We start from the raw sequence: 20,144 nt of genomic DNA, 5'->3' as shown, positions 1-20,144 counted from the left end.
GCCTCCGATTCTGTGACTTCCTCTTTCTCTCTGCCCCTCCCCTACTCACACTCTGTCTCTCCTTCTCTCAAAAATAAATACACATTAAAATTAAAAAAAAGAAGAAGAAGAATCAAATGTCCCCGCTGAGCCAGAGCATCCATGTGGCTGCTTCACCTTCTCTCCAGGGAAAGGGGAGGCAGAAACGTGCATGTCGACTGGGGAGAGAAGAGAGCTGGGAGGGGTAGAGAAGATGAAGGGGGGGACCCCCCTCCCAACGGCATGTTCTAGAAAGAGAACGCTAAATGCTATAAAGACACCTACAACTGGAGCTTAAAGGAGGCATCGATCCACTGTCAAAACAGCCACGTCCACCCCGGGCCCCGAAGGATCCCTCCTCGGGCCTCTTTGTGTTGGTGGGATCTAAACAGCGAGGTGTCACAGCCAGTCACCCGCCCTTCAAATGTCTCTCAATGGGGAAACCCACGACTGTATGCAGTGAAGTTATTAGCAGTCACGGTCACTGTGGCTGTTACTTTAAAGAAGCCAAGGGGAAGTACAATTGATTTTTAAAGTCAACTGAAAAACTAGCCAGTTTCAAATGGAAATATAATCATTAAGACAGGATCCTTTCTCAACCCTTGTTGAGACTCTTAGAAAAAATTTGTTTTTCTTTTTTATATTTGTGGAAAACTGACTTTTTTTTAACTGATGGGTCTTAGAGGTTTCCCCAGTGGCCCACTGGATGAAAAATCCTTCATTAGGGAAATGCTTCCTGGGGGAAGTTGTTGGTTTCCGAGGAAGGCTTGTCAATGAATCAAGGGTAGTGAGAGAAAAGGCTTCTGGTGGAATATCTGCCCTCGTGATCACTTGCTTATTTGCATCGTGATAAACTACGTATAACATACAATTTGCCATCTTAACCATAACTGTATAAATCAGTGGCATTGATTGATACAACCTCCAGCGACCATCACCACGATCCGTTTCTAAAACTCTCTTATCATCGCGAACACAGAATCTGTTCCCATAAAGTGAAAATGGCCCCCGCCCCCTCCCTTGGCCCCTGATGCCTCCACTCTACTCTGTCTCTACAAATTTGCCTATTTTAGATACTTCACGAAGGCAAACTCATATATTTGTCCTTTTGTGTCTGGCTCATTTCACTTCACATAATGTGTTTGAGGTTCATTCATGATGCAACATACAGCAGAGATGGCATTCCACTGCGCGGATTTTTCTTTGACGCACACTTTGTTTATCCGTCCATCAGGTGATGAACACTTGGGCTGTTTCTACCTTCTGTTATTGTGAAGAATGTTGCTGTGGACATTCATATGCAACGAATCCCTATTTCTAATTCTTTGGGGCATAGGCTTGGAGTGGATTTGTTGCGGCATATGGTGATCCTACGTTTCACATCAAGGCAGCACTAAAGTGCTTTCCGCAGCGGCTACAATGGTGCTTGTTTTTAACTATTTAAAGGGAATAATACAACGCTTTTAGAACAAAGAGTCTGTGGTAATAGTGTAAGGATGTTAACACTCAGAGACCGTCTCCCTCCCAGCGGCCTGCTCGGCTCACCTGTCGTGCAGTGCTGACTCCCCACCCGAGAGTCTCCCGAATGGCCACTGCTCCCAGGAAGAAAACCAGGTGCAGAGGGCAACTGTGTGTGCCTTCCAGAGCCTCCGTGCAGGCCGGAGGAAGGAAGCTGGGTTCTCCTGGGTTTGCAATGTATTTGATCCTTCCTCTTATATAAAAAAACACACCAGAAGTGGGGCTTCATCTTTGATGTTGAGGCGATGACTGACCTCCTGAGGCCACAGTGCCTTTCAGGTCAGCCGTCTGTCCCCAGAGATGCCACAAGGAGGCGCTGGCCTTGGAGATGTGGCCATATTACCTACAATGGCTTTTCTGGAATGGTGTGCTGCAACCAAAACATGAGTCTTACCTGCCACCTTCTTCTTGCCAAGACCTCTCCTCTCTGGCAGACCTGAATTTAGTGGCAAAAAGCTGATTCCCACTTGTAGTGGCTTGACTAGTGTCCCTTGAAAACTCATGTATACCCAGAACCCCAGAATGTCACCTTGTTTGAACGTAGGCTTTGTGCAGAGGAAATTAGCTAAGGATTTCAAGATGAAATCATTCTTGATTTATGGTGGGCCCTAAAGCCAATGGCCTGTGTCTTTATAAGGGGAGCAGGCCGCACGAAGACAAGAGGCAGAGACTGGAGTGGTATATCTAGAAGCCAAGAAATGCCAACGATTGTCAGAAGCTACCAGAAGTGGGGAGACAGGCGTGGAACAGAATGTCTCTCTGAGCCTATGGAAGGAAGCAACCCTGTTATCTTGATTTCTGACTTCTGGCCTCCACAAGGGTGAGGGAATATATTTCTGTTGTTTTCAGCCAACAAGTTGATGGTAATATGTCATGGCAACCCTAGAAACCGGGCAAAACTAGACAAATTAGTTATGTGCTTTGCTCTTAAGAATAGCTCTTCGCTTTGCATTCCTCCTGGACACAGGAAGGTCCAAGGCCCTCGTGTGGCTCCGTTTCCCGTGACACAAAAAGGGAGGCTGTCCGTGTGCCTCTCATGCTGACCCTGCCGCATGGGAGGTTCTGAGAGCACACTCTCCCCCAGGGAACTCGGGGAGACTGATTTGCTGGTGCCGCGAGGGGGGCTCCCTGGAAGCTGAATGCTTGTGGAGACTCACTACATGGGGAGGAGGCGAGCCTACCATTAGAGCCTCTGGTCAAAGAGGGAGCCACAGAGCAAGGCCACAAACCCCAACGCAGAGAATGTTCCACTCACTTGACTGCAAACTGAAGCTGAGCTTGGCCCTTGGCGTGACCGGAGGGGGTGTTGGCTGGGAAGAGGGTGGTGACGGGGACACCGAGAAACGTCTTTCACTTCCGGTGACGTTGATCACCTGGCTCTTCGGTCGCTGGGGCCGCAGGGGACTTATCTACGTTGGAGGAAAGAGCACAGTTAGGGTCTGCCATGGCTGAGTTGGGTCCCCCAGGACTCACAGGTCGAAGCCCTAACCCTCAGTACCTGTGACTGTAAACGCACCTGGAAATAGGGTCCTTTGCAGATGAAGTCACTAAGGTAGGGCCCTAACACAATGTGACTGGTGTCCTTATAAAAAGGGGGCATTTGGACACAGATATACGTACGTTGGAAGAACACCAGGGGAACATGGAGGCAGAGATCAGGGCAATGCCTCTAGAAGCTAAGATATGACGAATACTGCTGTGGGGGGAGGGAGGCCTGGAACAGGGTAAGCGTGCATGTGGACTGGTGACTGTCCTGTCCCATGAGGCAGGTTCTGATGACTCAGAAAACAGAAGGACACTTTCCTAGTGTGAAGCAAATCACACCTGGAAGATCTTCCCTCCCGCCCCAGGCTCTGAGTCTCAGCTGAGGGTCAGGAGATTATGGATGATGCAAAATCAAGTAGGAAGCCGAACGCAGCCCCACAGAGTGACCAGAGGAAGCCTCTGCAGATGCTTAGGAGGCAAGGTGCCGGGCAAAAGTCAAGGCTGTCCCAGCGGGTGCAGGGAACACTGTGTTGCCCCCTGGTGCCGCTTCCGCTCCAGTAAACCTGCCTCCGACCTGTCCACCTGCTCTGCCCTGTGGCACTCGGCTGGTGCAGGCACGAGGAGGCTGGCACAGGAAACTGCGGGTGCCCGCGTGCACTCACAGACCTTGCTGACATCTGTCACCCAGAGGAGGAGGCCCCTTTGTGGAGAGACAGGCAGCTGGGCTGGACCAAGAACAGTAAGTCTGCCCTCAGCAAGAGGCCAGGACTCCTGTCCCTGGAGCTGCAGCAGCTGTGGTCATTCTGGGAGGCGTCAGAGGCCGACGGGGGTCAAGGTTCTGTGCTCTGACCCCGGTGCGTTCCTGTGGGTTTGCTGAGGCCACTGCAGGCCAGCTGTGGGGAGGCCCACTTTGGCTGAACCCAGACGGTCTTTGCCAGTGTCCCTGAAAGCAAACAGGGCCACGGCCGGGAGGGACAGAACCCGTATGGGATGTGAAGCGCCTGGCAAGACCTTCGACCGCTTCTCAAGCAACTTCGCTGTGAGCAGGTCTGCTACGTGGTGCAACGTCTCTCAGGCTTGGTTTTAACGGCTGAAAATGGAGCCTAAATATGCACAAATATATGAATGGCCACATAGAGCGTCTGGCACTAGCTGATTAGCTTATGTTTCTGCTAATTCCCCCACCCAGTTCTGATGTTTTGAGACTTGAGATCTCTATCCTGGGCTCAAGAGAAGGTGGCCTCGGCTAGTGCCAGCAAGGTCGCGGGCACCCCAACTCTCTCGGGTGGCAGACAGAGAGCGTGGGGTGGCTCATCAGAGACCTCTCCGTCCCGCTGCTGTAGGCCCAACACCTGGGAAGCAATACCAGCCTCTGGCCTGTCCCCCTCTGGGGGGGTCTGAGAGCCCTGGCCATGCTTATGCTGTAGTCAGAGCTGTGTCTGAAGGCTTCGGAAAGGCATTCACCTTCTTGAAGGCCACGCCGTGGCTCTTGAATCTGCCTTCTCCCTCTAGACAGCCAAGCAACATGTGACCGCTGCTCTGAGTGGCTCGCAGTCTGGGTGAAACGTACTCTCTGGGTTTAAGATATAAACAAGCCATGAAATATGTCATATTAAAAGGTGGTTCCCTGTGAGCCCTTTTGCCAGGCGACCCTTCAATCACAGCCAGGACAGGTCAGGGGCTCCTGCCTGGGGCAGGCACATTCCTGGCCGCCGTCCAGGTAAGTGCCCATCGTCTCCAGGGGGAGGTGGCCCTAGGCCTGACGTAACCTTTGAAGCTGACAGCCCATGAGAGCCTCTTCTTTGCTTTCAGTCTACAAACAGCACTTTCTTTTTTTTTTTTCAAAAAAAATTTTTTTTTGAAAAAAACAATTTGTTTTTTCGTTTTTTCATTTATTTTCTGAGAGCAGGAGGGGGCAGAGAGAGAGGGGAAGGAATCCCAAGCAGGCTCCGTGCTGTCAGCGCAGAGCCTGATGTGGGGTTTGAACTCACAAACTGAGATCATGACCTGAGCTGAAATCAAGAGTTGGACGCCTAACCGACTGAGCCTGCCGGGCACCCCCCAAAAGCACGTTCTGAATAAAGTTCACCCCAGAAGCTGCCGGTGCCCCATCTTTGCCCTCAGGCCTCCCACACGGCTGGGCGGTCCCGTGAGCAGCAGCCCCCAGGCCCGGCCCAGGAACTAGGACATGCTGCACGGGTATCCACTGTCTTCACACTGCCCAGGAACCGTGCAGCGAGCAGGGTGCCCTGGGATCCGTTTCTAATGTCAACTAACCAGCACGTGTCCGGTTAAATTGCGGAGAGTCCTTCTGAAATGTGCCAACGATGTAAATGTGGGGCAGACACGGCAGGGAGACCAACACGGAACCCCGGGCTGTGTGCAGAACCCGGCAGGAGGGGCTTTGGCACTCTGGCGGAGCAGCTCATAACTCGGGGCAGTACCTGGGGCTTAGAGACTTCTGGTCAGGCAAGGGGAAGGCGTTAGCCAACAGGGAGCATCGTTCTCAGACGAAAAAAGCATTCCTGTTCGTCTTCTGAGACGTCAGGATGCATATTGGATGCCAGGACCACACAGCTGCACGGAGCCCAGCACCACCGGCTGCCGACCCGGGCACCCCCTGGGAGAAGAGACCTCCGATCTGAGCCTCTGGATGCCCTACAGCACTGGGTCATACAAGGAGAGGGTCGAGGGTAGACCCCAGATTTTCAGGGGACTATTTAATAGAAAATTCAATGAAATCCAACGGACAGCTCCATCGGCTAAATGCGGAGCAAAGGGAGGTCCCAGAAGCTAAGGCAGAGCGGGGAAAGTTCCCCGTTCCTGAGAAATTACCGTCTCGGAAAGGATCACAGCCTCAGACTGCTGCAGGGAGACGTCAGTGGGTTTAAATTCTTTATCAAATAGCTCTTGATGTTTGCTATTCCTTTTTTCCTTCTTCTTGTCCTTCTTCTCCTTATCTGGGTCGTCCTTGTCCAGCTTGTCCTGGGACCTGGAGTGCATTTTCTTTGGCAGGAGAGGCTCCAGGGAAAACCTAAAGGACATGGTTCTGTAAATCACTCATGGCTTAATAGGAGGACAATTGCCTCTCACCCTGCAGATAAATGTCAACCCGTTCACAAGGAGTCTCCGTGCTGACCGACCGGGAACTGGCACACCTTACAGGAAAGGAATGATTTAAAAAGAGAGGCCAAGGGGGACTTAAGATACATATTAACCAGCTGCACCAGAGAGAGCCTGTGTTTGCCATCCGAAAAGAACAAACTGGAAAAAAAGAGCACACTCATCCGAGGACGGGGGAGATGTGAAGTCTGAGCGGACATGTCGGGGAGACAGTAAGACGTTACTGTAGATGGAGAAGATGGTATTTGGGGTGTGTTTCAGAAGGGGAGCCCTGACCTTGTAGAGATTCGTACTGAAACACTCATAAATGCAATGGGGAGAAATAGATTCTACTGCAAAGAAATTTCTGGTATCTTGATTCTGACCGAGTTCCTACGGCCAGCTCAAGATTACAGATATGCTGGTGCTTCAATTTGAAAGTCTTTTGGATGAGTCGGTGGGAAGCAAGCCGATTTCAGCTCATAGGGACATGGAGGAGAAGCCCTTAGTTTCTCAGCTGACCACTGAGCTAGAAGACCCAGGGTTTTGGCTTTGTCACCTCCTGGGGAGTCTCGACATCCCCTGACTGCTGCGGGCTGGATGTCCCCAGTCTCAAGATACAAAGAAGACACCACCACCCTTGTGCCTACAACACCAACGGGTTGGTATAAATGCACATTCGTTAGAGGTGAGTCTACTGAGTACATGGATCTTGGACTAGCTTCCGTGCACACACATCCATGTGCAATTGTGGTTTGCTATTTTAGCACAAGACTGAGGGGTGGGAGGGGTCCACCCTGTTTCTGTCCTAGTAAGTCATACCGGGAGAGAGAAGAAACAGGTCTAGTTCTAAGGTCGGAGTTCCATTCTCTGCAGCAGGAAGGAGTTCGGACGGAGAGCCAACATGAAAGAAGGCATGAAAATGTCTTAAAAACTCTGTAAAATTCTAGTTATAAAATAAATAAGGCACAGGAATGAAAAATACACCACAGGGAATATAGTCAAGAAAAACAAAATAATCCTCATGATTTTATTCTAGGTTTTGCATAACTTGAGCCAATCAATGTAGGGAAGAAAACAAAACAAAATAAAAAGACCAGTGGATATCTTTCAGCTCAGGGGGAAGAACCTGTATACATCTAGGAGAACCTAGAGAAAGACAGGTTACATTTAAAATTTTTCACACACTATGTGGGGCACCTGGATGGCTCAGTCGGTTAAGTGTCTGACTTTGGCTCAGGTCATGATCTTGCGGTTTGTGGGTTCGAGCCCCGCGTCGGGCTCTGGGCTGACGGCTCGGAGCCTGGAGCCCGCTTCGGATTCTGTGTCTCCCTCTCTCTCTGCCCCTCCCCTGCTCATGCTCTCTCTCTGTCTCAAAAAAAAACCCACAAAAACCAAAAACCAAAAAAAACCCAAAACATTAAAAAAATTTTTTTTTTCACAGTCTGAGAACCTGCTGACCCGATGAAGTTTATTCTGCAGGTAACCTGTGCCATGTGGGACCAAAGCCTCATTTTCTCCACATTAATTACAGAGAGAAGGGTGGTAACCCTAGAATGAACAAAAATCTGGACTCTAATAGAGGCGCTTTCAAATTCAAGGTTAAACAATGCCTCCTGGGAGGGGGTGTGTAGTCACGCGTGTGATAGACCACGCCTCTGTCTGAAACCTCCAGATCCATTTCCGCCCGCACCCCCACGTTCCTGGAAATGTAAAGACCTTTTCATAACCGGCTTGGGGATTTGCTTGGGGAAAGCTGAATTCAATTTCTTTAGCAATCTTTCTCTAAGTGACAAGAACACCTGCTTTAAACACCTCTAAATTGAGAATTTCCATATGGATTTGGCCTTTTATCAGCAGACACTGATAAAAATTACCGGTAAGGAAAAAACTGTGGGTTTAGTCTTCGGTCTTCCATTGGGCACACGGGTCACGGGCAACAAAGGGCACTTGGATTTGAGCTGTCCCTTGGGGTGCTCGGGGAGTGTGTGTCTGCGTGAGGCGGGGGCCAGGAGCCCGGGGGTTTGGGAAGGCGATGGATGGAAAACCAAATGGGGTTGCAGACACACAACTGTACAAAGCCAACCGTAAAATAATTAGCAGTTGTTCTCCGATGTTTAAATTGCATGAGACATTGCTTCTTTCTATTTAATAAGAACGAACTTTACATGTTTGCTACTCAAAAACACACAAAAATTATTGATATTAAAAAAATTTTCTTTTGAATTTTATTTATTTTTGAGAGAGAGAGAGAGAGAGAGAGAGAGAGAACGTGCAGAGGAGGGGCAGAGAGAGAGAGACACACACACACACACACACACAAAATCCCAAGCAGGCTCCAGGCTCCGAGCTGTCAGCACAGACCCCAACACGGGGCTCAAATCCACAAACTGTGAGTTCGTAACCTGAGCCAAAGTCAGACGCTTAACTGACTGAGCCACCCAGGCGCCCCAAAAGTTATTGATATTTCTTAACACTCAAAGTTAATGCAAGAAACACAGTGAGAGCTCAACCAGTATTAACTAGCCTATTACGTTCTTGTCTCCCTTTTAGGCACTTGGTGCTGTTGGGCGCTCAGTGGCAAGAATGAGATCTCCAGAGAAGTCTTGTAGAAAGAAGGTGGCCCTACCAAGTCCTCAAGTAAGCTGACTGTGTGTGACAGTCCTGCACTGGCGTTGACACCACAGGAGTGAGCAGGAGACGAAAAGCACAAGCACACAGCCAGCAAGGAAAGTACTGCCCTCCTTCCAGAATCTCCAGAACTGAATGAACCCTCGCTGGAGGTTTTCAAAGATGATGGAAACCTGTCCCAAAGAATTTTTTTTTTCTCAAAAACTCACAAGACCCTGACAGTCATGTTGGGCACTACAGTTGAAATGTCTTGGGGAGGGGGGGGGTGGGTTTCAGCTTCAAAGACAGTTTTGATTTAAAAAACATCCCCATCTGTGATAAAACCAACCCAGGGCGCTGGTAGCTCCTCCCAAGACCCTCCAAGCCCCCTCCCTGCTGCTGAGCCCGACTCACCCGTCGGAGCCTGGTCTGGAAGGGGTGCTGTCTGAGGACAGGGAAGACACGGAAGCTACCGACAGAGGCCGGGACGAAGAAGGCATCGTGAAGGATCGGACCATGGACCGGGGACGGCTGCCTCTTCTGTCATCCAGACTTGAGGGCTGAGAGAGAGAGGGAGAGGGAGAATTAGAGAGAGAGAGAGAGGCTTGTTGGATGCTCCTGTGTCAAAAGATGTCAGGCCTGGCATGGCCAGACTCTTGGGACCATGTGATCTTAGCAGCCTGGATTCTAGACCCAAACTGTCCACACTTCCATGAACAGTGTGTATTCCCATTCAGAGTTAAAGACGAAAATGATGAACATTTCAGGGTTTTTTGGAAACATTACCTGATAGTGTGAAAAATATCACAACCTTCCTGTTTTTAAGAACTTTAAATGCAGTTTCTTTATCAAGACCACAATGCATCCACCTGTTTCGAAGCCAGAGTGGAACGTAAGGACCAGAAAGCTTACAGAGTAGCATCCAGAATGTCATTAAAGGAATTGCAAGCCCATCAGATGAATTCTGCGTATCTCTGCGTGTTGACAAACCACGCAGGTCACCCGCATACACGGATGTGTAATGACTGAATTTCTCTAGAATAAAGTAAGACTCTCCTGCTGCTTGACTAAAGATGGGCTCGTTCCCTGCAGCGGCTGTGACAGCGGGTTAGAGGAAGCTGAGGCCGGAACTGCTCACACTCTTGCTCTTGGCCCCGTAGGGGCCCAGACAGACATGCATTCTGGAGAAAAATGGTCTCTGGATGGAGTTTTCCTCTTCTTTCTGAAATACGACCTCTGCTGCCGAAACAAGGGTCACTGATACATAGCACGCATCAATACCTCGTTACCTAGAAAACGCTATGACCTTCACCCCAAGGCCAGATGCAGCAGAAGCTCCTCCCTTTACCCTGAGGATTTGGGGACCTCCTCTCCGTGTGGCTTCCACACCCCCCCCAGCCCCACACCACCGAAGCTGGCCCTCAGTCAATCACCTGTAGAAGACGGGACCACTGCTGCTTACCTACTGAACAACACTACTTTCACACCTGAGAAGTGGGCCTGTTTCTTAAACGGGTGTTTGGCACATGTAATCCTACTTGATCTGTGTGTTATCTCTCTGGTCGTAAAAGGTTCACAATCACAGAGGGACAGTTTCATGCAGGAGTTGGTAAACTTGCTGGAAGTGGCCAAGGAATAGGAATTTTAGGCTTGCGGGACGTAGGGTCTCTGTCTGCAGTGCTCAGCTCTGCCACCGTCGCGGGCAAACAGCCACAGACAGTACAGGAGTGAGTGGGCACGGATGTGTTCCAATAAATCTTGATTTACAAAGAGGTCAGTGGGCCACATGTTAGCAACCGCTGGCTCAAAGCCAAACGCCGCTGGAATCTGCCTGCACAGACGGTGGGTCTTGGGTTCCCCACCGACGACGGCGCCGTGGAATGTCTTCGGGGAGACGTCCATTGTCATTAATTGGCCTTTATGAAGAAACTAGAAAGGAAACTGTTTCTTACAAATTAGCCCAAATTGCGGAGATGTTACCTATAGGAAACCTAGTAACTCAAAGTCTACAGGATGCACGTCTCAGCCTCTCTGAAACACAGTTAGACGGCCGCCCTGGCTTTCTGATCTGATGCGTGGCGCTCATCCTCTTGGCTCTCGGCTGGGCGCCGGGACTGCTCCGTGTCCCCCTGCTCCTGACCCTCTCAAGGAAGAGTCCTGTCTGCTGCTCTAGGCCCACCCTGATCGCCCCACCCATCTGCCGCCCTTCACCCCATCCTCTGCCCGCTCGGCCACTGCCCTTCTCTCTGACATCTCCTGTAATGTTTGTTTTCTTAGTTTGTTTATTTTGAGAGAGAGAGAGAGAGAGAGAGAGAGAGAGAGAGAATCCCAAGCAGGCTCTGCGCTGTCGGCTCAGTCCGACGCGAGGCTTGAACTCACGAACCTGAGCGGAAATCACGAGTTGGGACGCTTAACCGACCGAGCCACCCAGGTGCCCCGACCTTCTTCATGCTCTGAATGGGACCTACGGGCAGCCTCTGCCTCACACAACCCACACCGTCCCTCGGTATTTCTCCCACAGCAGCAGCGTCTGTGGACGGCTCAGAGGTGGGAGTCTGAACACCCGCCCACCAACCCTGCAGGGGCTGCCTTCCCACCTCTCCCCTGCAACAGCTTCCACCTGCCCCTTCCGGACCCGGGGAAGGAGAGGAGCAGAAGGGCAGAGAACCGGCTGCATCAGGCTCCCGTGACGAACGTGCTCGGGAGACACTGCCTCTCTATTCCATCACCTACTAGACATAGGGACACGCAGAGTTCCAGGAAATGCAGCCGGACATCGCACGGAGAAGAAATGTGACCCGTCCGACATCGGGTGCCCCGTTCCTGGCGCGACGGTTTTCGTTTCTCTGGCGAAATGATCTTTGTAGCAATGCAAGCAAGCAATGCGAGCGTGAGGTGTGCAGGTGCAGGAGGGGCCGGTCAGGGGCCAGGGGGCGGAGATGCCAGCCAGGCCACCAGGACGTCACTCCAGCTCTTGGGAAGGCCCGGAAGACCCCTGAACATCCCATCCCACAAAGGGCTGGTGATGTACTCAAGACACAACCTCGAATCCTGGGCGGATGTGCGAGTATGGCCAGAAAGTAAAGGGAACGGGGGTGACGGGGGCAGGCCCTGGCCAGGGAGGGACAGAAGTCACTGCGGGGTCCCACCCTTGCAGGGCACACACTGGGTGTGGCCACAGGACCCACCGGGCCATTTGCCTCACCACTCCTTCCTGACTGAGCAGAGCCTCTAGAAATGGAAGAATCCAGACTGTTCCTTTTGCATCTGAGGCACTTAGAGTTTCTCCCAGCTGTGACAGGTGCAGCTCCAGCCCCAGGACACCCCAAGCGAACTGACGTCCCCGTGTCCCCGCATCAGGGCTGTGGGGGTGGGGAGGGCGCAGTGAGAATGCGGCCAGAATTTTGGCTCTGGCACCCACGGTGTGGCCGCGCGTGGAATATGGAGCCCCTCTGAGCTCGGCTTCCTCCAGAGGAGCCGCAGGGAATAATCACCCCACCTGGAGAGGCCAGGTGAAGCCCACAGGCCTCTGGCACACTCTGGTCGCAGCTCCCATTGTCCTTGCTGCTGTCATTACCACAGCCTGAAGCAAAAGCTCATTTTGGCTTCTTACCCGAGGCCGGCCCTGCCCTGCCCAAAGGCTCGGACGCGGTCTTGCATTGTCTTCCAGCTGAGCCCAAGTGCCTGCCCTTGACCCACCACAGGTGCCTGCTGCCCATGGATTCTGGGGGGCGGGGGAGGGGTGGTGACAAGTGTTTCACCGGGTAGGGTGAGAAGCAGGTGCGTTTCCTACTTTTCGGGAAATATCCAGAGGGTGACACGCTGGCCCCTCAGAAGGGCTGCGTGGGGAGGTGGGCAGGGCGAGTGAGGAGAGTTCGTGCATGCTGTTAGGAGGTGACCCCACCCTTCAGAGGCTGCAGGGCGGGCCGGTGCTGGGGGACAGACCGAAGGACCCTCGGTCATCTCTGCGTCTCCCATGGAAGCTGGGAGCCAGGACTACTCTTGTGAGCCTTGCAAGCCAAGTTCTCTCCCTGGTGAAACACCCCACTGAACTCCCGCAGACAGAACCGGAGAAGCTGAACTATCATCTCAGCCTCCCGAGGAGCCTCTGAGGAACCCCAGGGTTCCACGGATCCTGGTAAGATGACCCTTGGAAGGAAGGCCCGGAGAGGAGAAATCCTGGAGGCCGGAGGCAGGAGGGGCCTCCGGGAACAGCAGAAGCGAGAACGTGAGGCACAGGGGAGGCGGGGGACAAGCGGCGCGGGGCCTGGAGGATGCCTGGTGGGCTCTCCCTGGTGCGGGGTGAGGGTGAGAGTCAGCCGAGGGGGTGGCGGGAGGAAGTCCGTGTGCTTTCCGTGTGCACGTCCGGCCGGGGGCTGCCAGGGGGACCGGGGAGGAGTCGGTGGCAAGCAGTCTCGGGGGGAGGTGGGGGGTAAAGGGATGGTGGAGACAAGGGTGGAGAAAGGGGGGACCCAGGTGTGGTTCCCTCGCTCCTCAGCTTCAAGGAAGAGGGACAGGAATTGTGTGGCAAACGCAGAAATCCTTTCCACGAGCTTGAAGGCAGACACAAAGCTAAGGAGCCCTTGAAGCAGACACAGGGGCTGGGGCTGAATACGGCAGGCACTTGTGGTCCCTTCTTCGGGGACCCCGGGGTCTGCACCCCTCACTCCCTAAGCATCCGGAGAAGCCGGGCTGTGAGCTTTTGTGCGGGGAGCGGTGGCTCCTTCGAGCCCCAGCACCGGCCAGGGGAAGGCCAGGGTGGAGTGAGCCCAGGGGCCTGGCGGAGCCGCCTGTGGATTAAGAAGTCAGAGAGTGTCCAAGTCTTCTGTTTCTGTCTTTGGCTTCGGCTGGATCCGAAAAATTGACAAAATGGTATATGTCTTTTCTGTGGGGTTTTTATTTTTCAATCCATTTTTTTTTTTAATGGGATGATACTACATTGCTTTTCAAAGTATTCTGAGATGCTCGCAAGTTTTCAGAGCAGATAAGGCAGGAAAGACTCACACCAGACTGCTTTTTATTGTCACATTTCTCAGAGAATGACAAGGACATCTGCCTGTCTCTCTGTTCAAGGGAGGGCTGACTGCAGATCTTGTGTCTGGGGTCCCAGGACGGACTCAGGGAGGCAGCTCCGGGAAACAAAGCAGCCAAGGGGAGAAAATGCACCCTTCATTCGATTCCCGGATCGCCCTCCCAGTAAGCCTGTCTGGCCCCTAGCTGGGCTGGGGTCGGGGGCTGCCCTGGCGGCCCCCTATAGAGAGGTGGTCCGCTTGGTGGGCACGATGCCGTCTCAGGATGTGGTGGATGGAAATCGCTAATCTCCAGCCGAGGACGGCTGCGGTGGAACAGGGGAAACCTGTCCCTGAGTAGGGGGACAGCCCCCTGCCCCCGCCCACCACCACCCACGCAATAGCCCCACCTCCTGCCCCTGCTTCCCCTCTCCCCTGTGCCCAGCAGCAAGCCTGCGCAGAAGAAATGAATCCCAGCAGAGACAGGAGTATGAAGGGTGCCTGGTGAGCCCGACAGGTTTCTGTCATTTTGAAATAGAAATTATATGAGTGATAAAAGAGGAAGCTTTTCACTTAGTACGAAAACCTGGAGATCTCACAAGTGTGTATTTCTTCGAAGGACTTAAAAGTGGTGTAAAACTTTGGAAGAGACGGACGACGATGCCCTCTGAAATTCTTGCCACCTGACCGTGCTGAGCCGCAGCCCCCGAGCGATCGCGCGGCGCTCCAGGGTTCTGACCGGCGCGAAGAGTCGTCCGGTGCAGCCGGCAGGGGGCACCCTGGTTCCCAAGCCTGTGCACCTGTGGCAGCTCCCGCTGGGCTGGCAGCTCCAGATCCCCGCAGGCTGAGTTTTCAGACCAGAGCCCAGAGGCTGTGTTCTCTTGGCTTTGTCAGGCTCAGACCCTGCTGGGCGCAGGGCAAAGATGCCACGGGGAACTGATGCCCAGCCACAGCAGGCGAGGGCGGTCAGGGCGGGAGAGCGTGCGGGGTAGTCGTAGCCAGATCGGCTCCTTTCTGGGGCCTCTCGGTCTCTTCCCTGCCTCCGACCACACAAGCCAGAGAAAGAAACGCTCTGCCGTGTCAATTACAGAGGAGCGCCTAAAAGCGCAGACTTGGAGGTAGATGGACAGGGTTCAAACTCCATCGGCGGCCGGAGTGACCACTGCCAGGGTATGACCTTGTGTCCCCATTTCCCCATTTGTATAACAGGGATGGCCGCGGTGCCTCCCTCATAGTGTTAAGTGGACGAAGCAAGTTCATATTTGCAAACCACTTGGAAAGCTCCCTGGCATATGGTTCGCACTAAATTAGTGTTTGCTAAGTGAGATGAATCTGTGAAGAAAAGAAGGGAGTTCAACAGAAAGAGCAACAGAGAGCTGGAGGGAACAGCAGACAGACGGAATCGGGCCAAACGAGAACCCAGAATGGGCCCTGCATTGGACGCCTGGTTCTTCAGGGACTGGCGGGCAGTGCTGTGCGGTGTGAGAAGCCTTTCGTTGGCAGGAAAGTGGAAGACGTGTGTGCCCTGCCCTCCTTCATGCCACAGACTTGGGATCCTAGACCGCAAGCCTCGCCGCCTCTTTTTGTCCCGCTGCTGCTTACCTCTGAACGTTGGGAAAGGGGGCCTGGGGTCATCTGCTGTGCCCGACGTCTCCAGAGTCCACGGGCAGTCAAGGTCAGGACCCACCAAGGCTCCCAGAGGCCGTGAGGATACAACCTCACACGACATTGTGGCGCTGGGCCTCGCCCCCGTGTTGCTAAGACATGGCTCACGGACAGCATCTCAAGCCCGCCACTTACACTGTGGCCTGTAAAGACTGTGCCACTATTACCAGGGCTTCTCCTGTCAGATATTTTGCCTCATTACATATTACAGGCCAATCTTTTATCATGAGCTTGACCCCAGCCCCCACTCAGAAACCTTCCACAAACTCTTAGCAAAAGCCCAATTGTGCCCCCGCATCCAGAGCAAAGCCTCCCGCCCCAGATCCGTGTCCCAGGCTCTTGGAGGCTGGGCACCTTTCCAGCTTCTCCTGTGAGTTCTCTTCTGCCCAAGGCACGGCTATGTCTACACTGGCCTCTGGCGTGCCATTCGAGTTCTGACCGCCCAGCCTTTACTGGGTGAGTGAGCCCTTTCTCCCCACTTCCCTGTCTCCAGCTTAACCTTTCCTGGCCTAGACCAATGCCCACTCCTTTAAGAGGTGAAGTCCTTGCTAACAATTTCAGATCTCAGTAACCCACAGCAAACTCGCTTCAAAGACTCCGACTTTGGACTGGGTATAGGCTCCACCTCCGCCTTCGGACATCAAGAGTGCTGTTGCCCTATGTGTTGCTTAACCCTCCGCGGGTGACGTACGGCTGTAGGTGAGGCCTCTGTGAGGTTTTCTGTTGTCCCACCACTTTAAGGGGAGGTCGTGTTCACAGCAGGTGAGCAGGGTATTTGGTGATCAAGTAAATTCATGAACACTTACGCACACTGACATTTCCAATCATTGAAAAGAGTCTGCCGGTTTCCTGGCAGATGGACTTACGAGGGGCCGAGGTCTTTTAAATCCCAAGCAGGCGCCAAATGTACATCTTACTCACTCTGCCCATGGCCTGTCACCATAGGACAATATGACGCAAAGACATCCATTCTGCAAGGCTACCCGCTTACCATGGTTCGGACGCCATATTGCTTTTCCACTTTTTCTTTCAGCTGTTTGAAACAGGCTTCCATTCTCTCGTGAAATGGCCTCAGTGCTTCTGTGACTTTGTCTCCATGAATCCTGATCCCTTCAGCCAAAAATGGAATCTGAAAAACACAGCAGTCAACCCTACTTATTTCCTGGTCAGTGGTCTCGAGAGAGGAGCACACACCAGGCAGAAAGTGGCACTGTGTGCAAAATGCAACTGTTTTGTTTCCAAATCAAACCGTGAATCAAAGTCATCAGCAGGCACATTACCCCCAAAGACCAAAATGTTCAAATTAGAATCCTTTGTGTTTTAAATTGGACACGTTTAGTGCAGTGTGCTCAGCACACGATGGCCACTCAGTGTCTTTGCCTGACTTGACTCCCTTCGGTGGACCAATCCCAGAACAGACTCATCTGTGCTTTTCACGTGAATTTGGGGAGAACTGCATTTTGAATTTGTTTTGCCGTAATTTGACCTATTAGCACAGGGTCATGTCACGGTGCAAAGATTTTTTTAGCCCAGAAGATAGCCTTTATAGGCGATTGAGAACCCTATTCTAAAATGTAAAAATCTAATTATATGTGATCTATAGTCCTGAAGGATCTTCTTATTTGGAGAGGAAAACCGAATTTATTCTTCCTTAAAACTAAAAATAATCACTTCTCTGCCAACATTGCTGTCACAAAATATCCATGCCAACACTTCACTGCCAAGTGCGGGGATGTAGCTGACCTTTAAAAGCGTCGCAGGGAGACATTTTCATTCCCCAGCCCCAGAGACCCCCCCAGAATCACTGGTGTTGAGGGGTGGGGGTCTAGGGAGGGCTTTCTTTCCCCAGCTTCTGCTTCCCCTCCAGAGGCTCGGACTGGGAGTTAGACATTCTTCACTGCAATCAAGCTAAGAGGCTTCCTCTTAATAACTTATAATTAAATCAAAATACTGATTAAAAACAGATTTTCCTAATATGACAGAACACCAACCTAAATGAGCAGATTTATTAGTAAGAACGATAATAAGCACACAATTGAATTTCATGCGAACAAATTCAAGAAATCTTATCAAGATGAATCAATGCATGAAATGTATTTGGTTGCCATTTATAGCACACAGCGGTTGCCTCTTGTGGTCTCCAGGGAAAGACGGAAGGAGTGCTCCTACGGTACAACCCGTCCAGCAACCCACGCAGCCTGCCCTTGGGCTGCACGGGCACAAAGCTGGTTTTGCCAACCTACACCCAAGGGGCACGTTAGGTATCCCTTTCTGACCAGTTACCGCCAAAAGGACAGCGTGCAGGTGAGACTGCACAGTGGATGCGATGATTTAATATTCCATATGAATTACTCTTGCAGATGGCAGCTTCCCCAGAGCTCGCCACGGTGTGTTCAGGTGCGTCAGTAGAAAATGCTCGCATTAATCTTTCTGCTTTCCGAGTCCTGCCGTGGGGCGTAGTAGCAAAGGCGCACTGGGGACAGCTTTTGGTGGGATGGTAAATGGGTCATATCCGTCTGGGTGTGACAGCAAGCGTGGGGTGCTGTCTTGAGGTTCAAGCACAGCCACTGGAGACACCGCAAGCATTCTTCTGTAGAATGGACCTTTTTCAAATATACAAAATGTGGTCTAATAGTTTCTTCAATTTTTGTTGGTTTGCTTAAGTGCCTTAATTGGCCAGTTTCTTGGACATCAAAGAAGCTACTTGCTGGACTGACGTTAAGTCCATTTGGTCTAGGTTCCTGGTACCTAATGAGCCGCATGAACTTCACTTTGACAGGTGAAATTTATGGGGTATGAGAATTGATCACTTCACCAGGCCCTCGATACAACCTTCTTCTAGGATGGGATTCTGACTCTGTTTTGTGTCTGATTGGGGCTGAACTGCAGCTGAGCATAAGAAGATGCTCTGTGCAAACACTCCGACACATTGGGTGCTTAATATACAAACACAAGCCATGGAATGAGGCCTGAAGTGATCTTTGGAGACCCCGTAGTTGAGAGGGTTCCAACCTGGATGAGCATCAGAGTCTCCCAGCAGGCTCCTAAACTCCACTCCCGGAGTCCTGGTTTGCTCTGGAGTAGATCTCAGGAATCTGCATTTCTTAAAAGTTTTCCAGAGCCCAGAGAGGAGAGAGGACATCCCCAAAGTCACTCCTTGAGTCATTCAAGGTGAGCACGCAGCCTGCTCTCCAAAGACACCCTTCTAAACAGCAGTGCTATATGTGAAGTTTGCCCCTGTGTGTCCCCTACAGAAATTCATGGCCTGCTAGCAGCACAGAACATTTGGAAGCACTGCTCAGGGCTCTAGGAGCACCGTCCCTGGTGACAACAGTCACGCCTGTCATCAGCTGGGGATGACCAGTGAGTTTGGTCTTTTATCTTTGTGCATTTCAAAAGAGAAATATTTACACAACATAGAGGTTAAGTACAAGTCTGTACGGATTCATCTTTGGACACGTGGCAGGGATGCTTAACAAGGCTTTCTTGGGGAAGGACAGAGTCGTGCCTTTGAGGAAGGGGCTGGGGCTCGCTCGTGACCTGGCATCAGCTGTAAACTTGGAAGAAGCCCACAGACGGCAGTCACTAGCTCCCATCTGGGAGAAGCGTGTCAGGACCATCCTGGTTGGGGGAAGGCAACAGCAAAATGGAGAGCTGCCTGGCGCTTAACACCCAGCCTTCACAAACGATTTTAGGCATGGAGATATGTTTATTGCACATCAGTGATGGAAACTCTGCCAACAAGTCCTTGGGATTCCCAAGAGAAAACCTCACTCTGCCCTGATGCGAGTTTCCAGAAAAAAAACAAACCCAACATACTAACAAACAAAAACGGAAGACAGCATCCTGTTAACCCCAAACTTCTTATTTTTAATGACCGTATGACTCAATTACACCCAAGTATGAGTTTCCAAACATTTGCAAATGAAAGCAAAGTCACAGGTAATGTGTTGAATATGTATTTTTCATCACTCTTTGATTTAATGAAGTTGCTGGAAAATGGATTCCTTCTTCCAGCTTTCCTGTGAGCTGCTTTAAAATTCATCCTTTAATATAGTTATTAGGGGTGATGACATAAAGTTCTCTCTGGGGAACAAATTATTTTCCTCTGTAGGACTTGAAACTCTTAAAATCCAATTTGCTGTAAAAGCTTACAAGAAAAAAAAAATCAATACAACTTTTGCCGACCAAACTAGTTTTTGGGTGGCAATGATTTTATAGCCTTCAATGGAGTTTGAATTTTGTGGCCTTTGGTTTCTACAACCTCTAAAATGGAATCGAATCGTTCAGGCTTTTACACTCTCTTTTTAGAAACAGAGGGAGGCTGTCCACAGGAGGCTTACATTTCATGCAGAGAACCATCCTTGGCCAACAAGAGCCCTGGGCCCAGCTCCCAGGGTTTCTTATCACAAAGTAATTCCGATGCAAATAGATGCCTACAGATCTGTGGCAAGGTCACATCCATTAGGATGGCTTGTTGTAAAATACCAAACCAAAACAAAACCAGAAAATGACAACTATTGACAAAAACATGGAGGATGCGGTTCCTCAAAAGATTAACAACAGAATTACCATTTGATCCAGAAATCCCACTTCTGGATATGCACACAGAAGAAATAAAAGCAAGGAAAAAACCAGATACCTGTGCACCCATGTTCACAGCAAGATTATTCGCGACCGACCCAAAGTCGAAGTAACTTAAGTGTCCACTGACAGACGAATGGACAAACAAAACGT

At 51.3% G+C, this 20,144-nt stretch overlaps 1 protein-coding gene across 3 annotated transcripts in view; it reads right to left on the bottom strand.

Moving 5' to 3' along the window:
* The window catches only part of DOCK1 (dedicator of cytokinesis 1), a 531,871-nt gene that overhangs the window by 5,953 nt on the left and 505,774 nt on the right, over window positions 1–20,144 (bottom strand). For all 3 annotated transcript variants that reach the window (XM_047826036.1, XM_047826038.1, XM_047826037.1), the window contains 4 exons: window positions 16,399–16,536; window positions 9,148–9,293; window positions 5,857–6,055; window positions 2,792–2,945 (listed from right to left, as the gene is read on the bottom strand). In XM_047826036.1, coding sequence (XP_047681992.1) covers window positions 2,792–2,945; window positions 5,857–6,055; window positions 9,148–9,293; window positions 16,399–16,536 — 637 coding nt within the window. The remainder of the gene's footprint in view (window positions 1–2,791; window positions 2,946–5,856; window positions 6,056–9,147; window positions 9,294–16,398; window positions 16,537–20,144) is intronic.

This window comes from Prionailurus viverrinus, chromosome D2 (assembly GCF_022837055.1).
Source record: "Prionailurus viverrinus isolate Anna chromosome D2, UM_Priviv_1.0, whole genome shotgun sequence".
Lineage (NCBI taxonomy): Eukaryota > Metazoa > Chordata > Mammalia > Carnivora > Felidae > Prionailurus > Prionailurus viverrinus.
The sequence above is the reverse complement of the archived record's forward strand: the minus strand, read 5'-3'. Positions and strand labels throughout refer to the sequence as shown.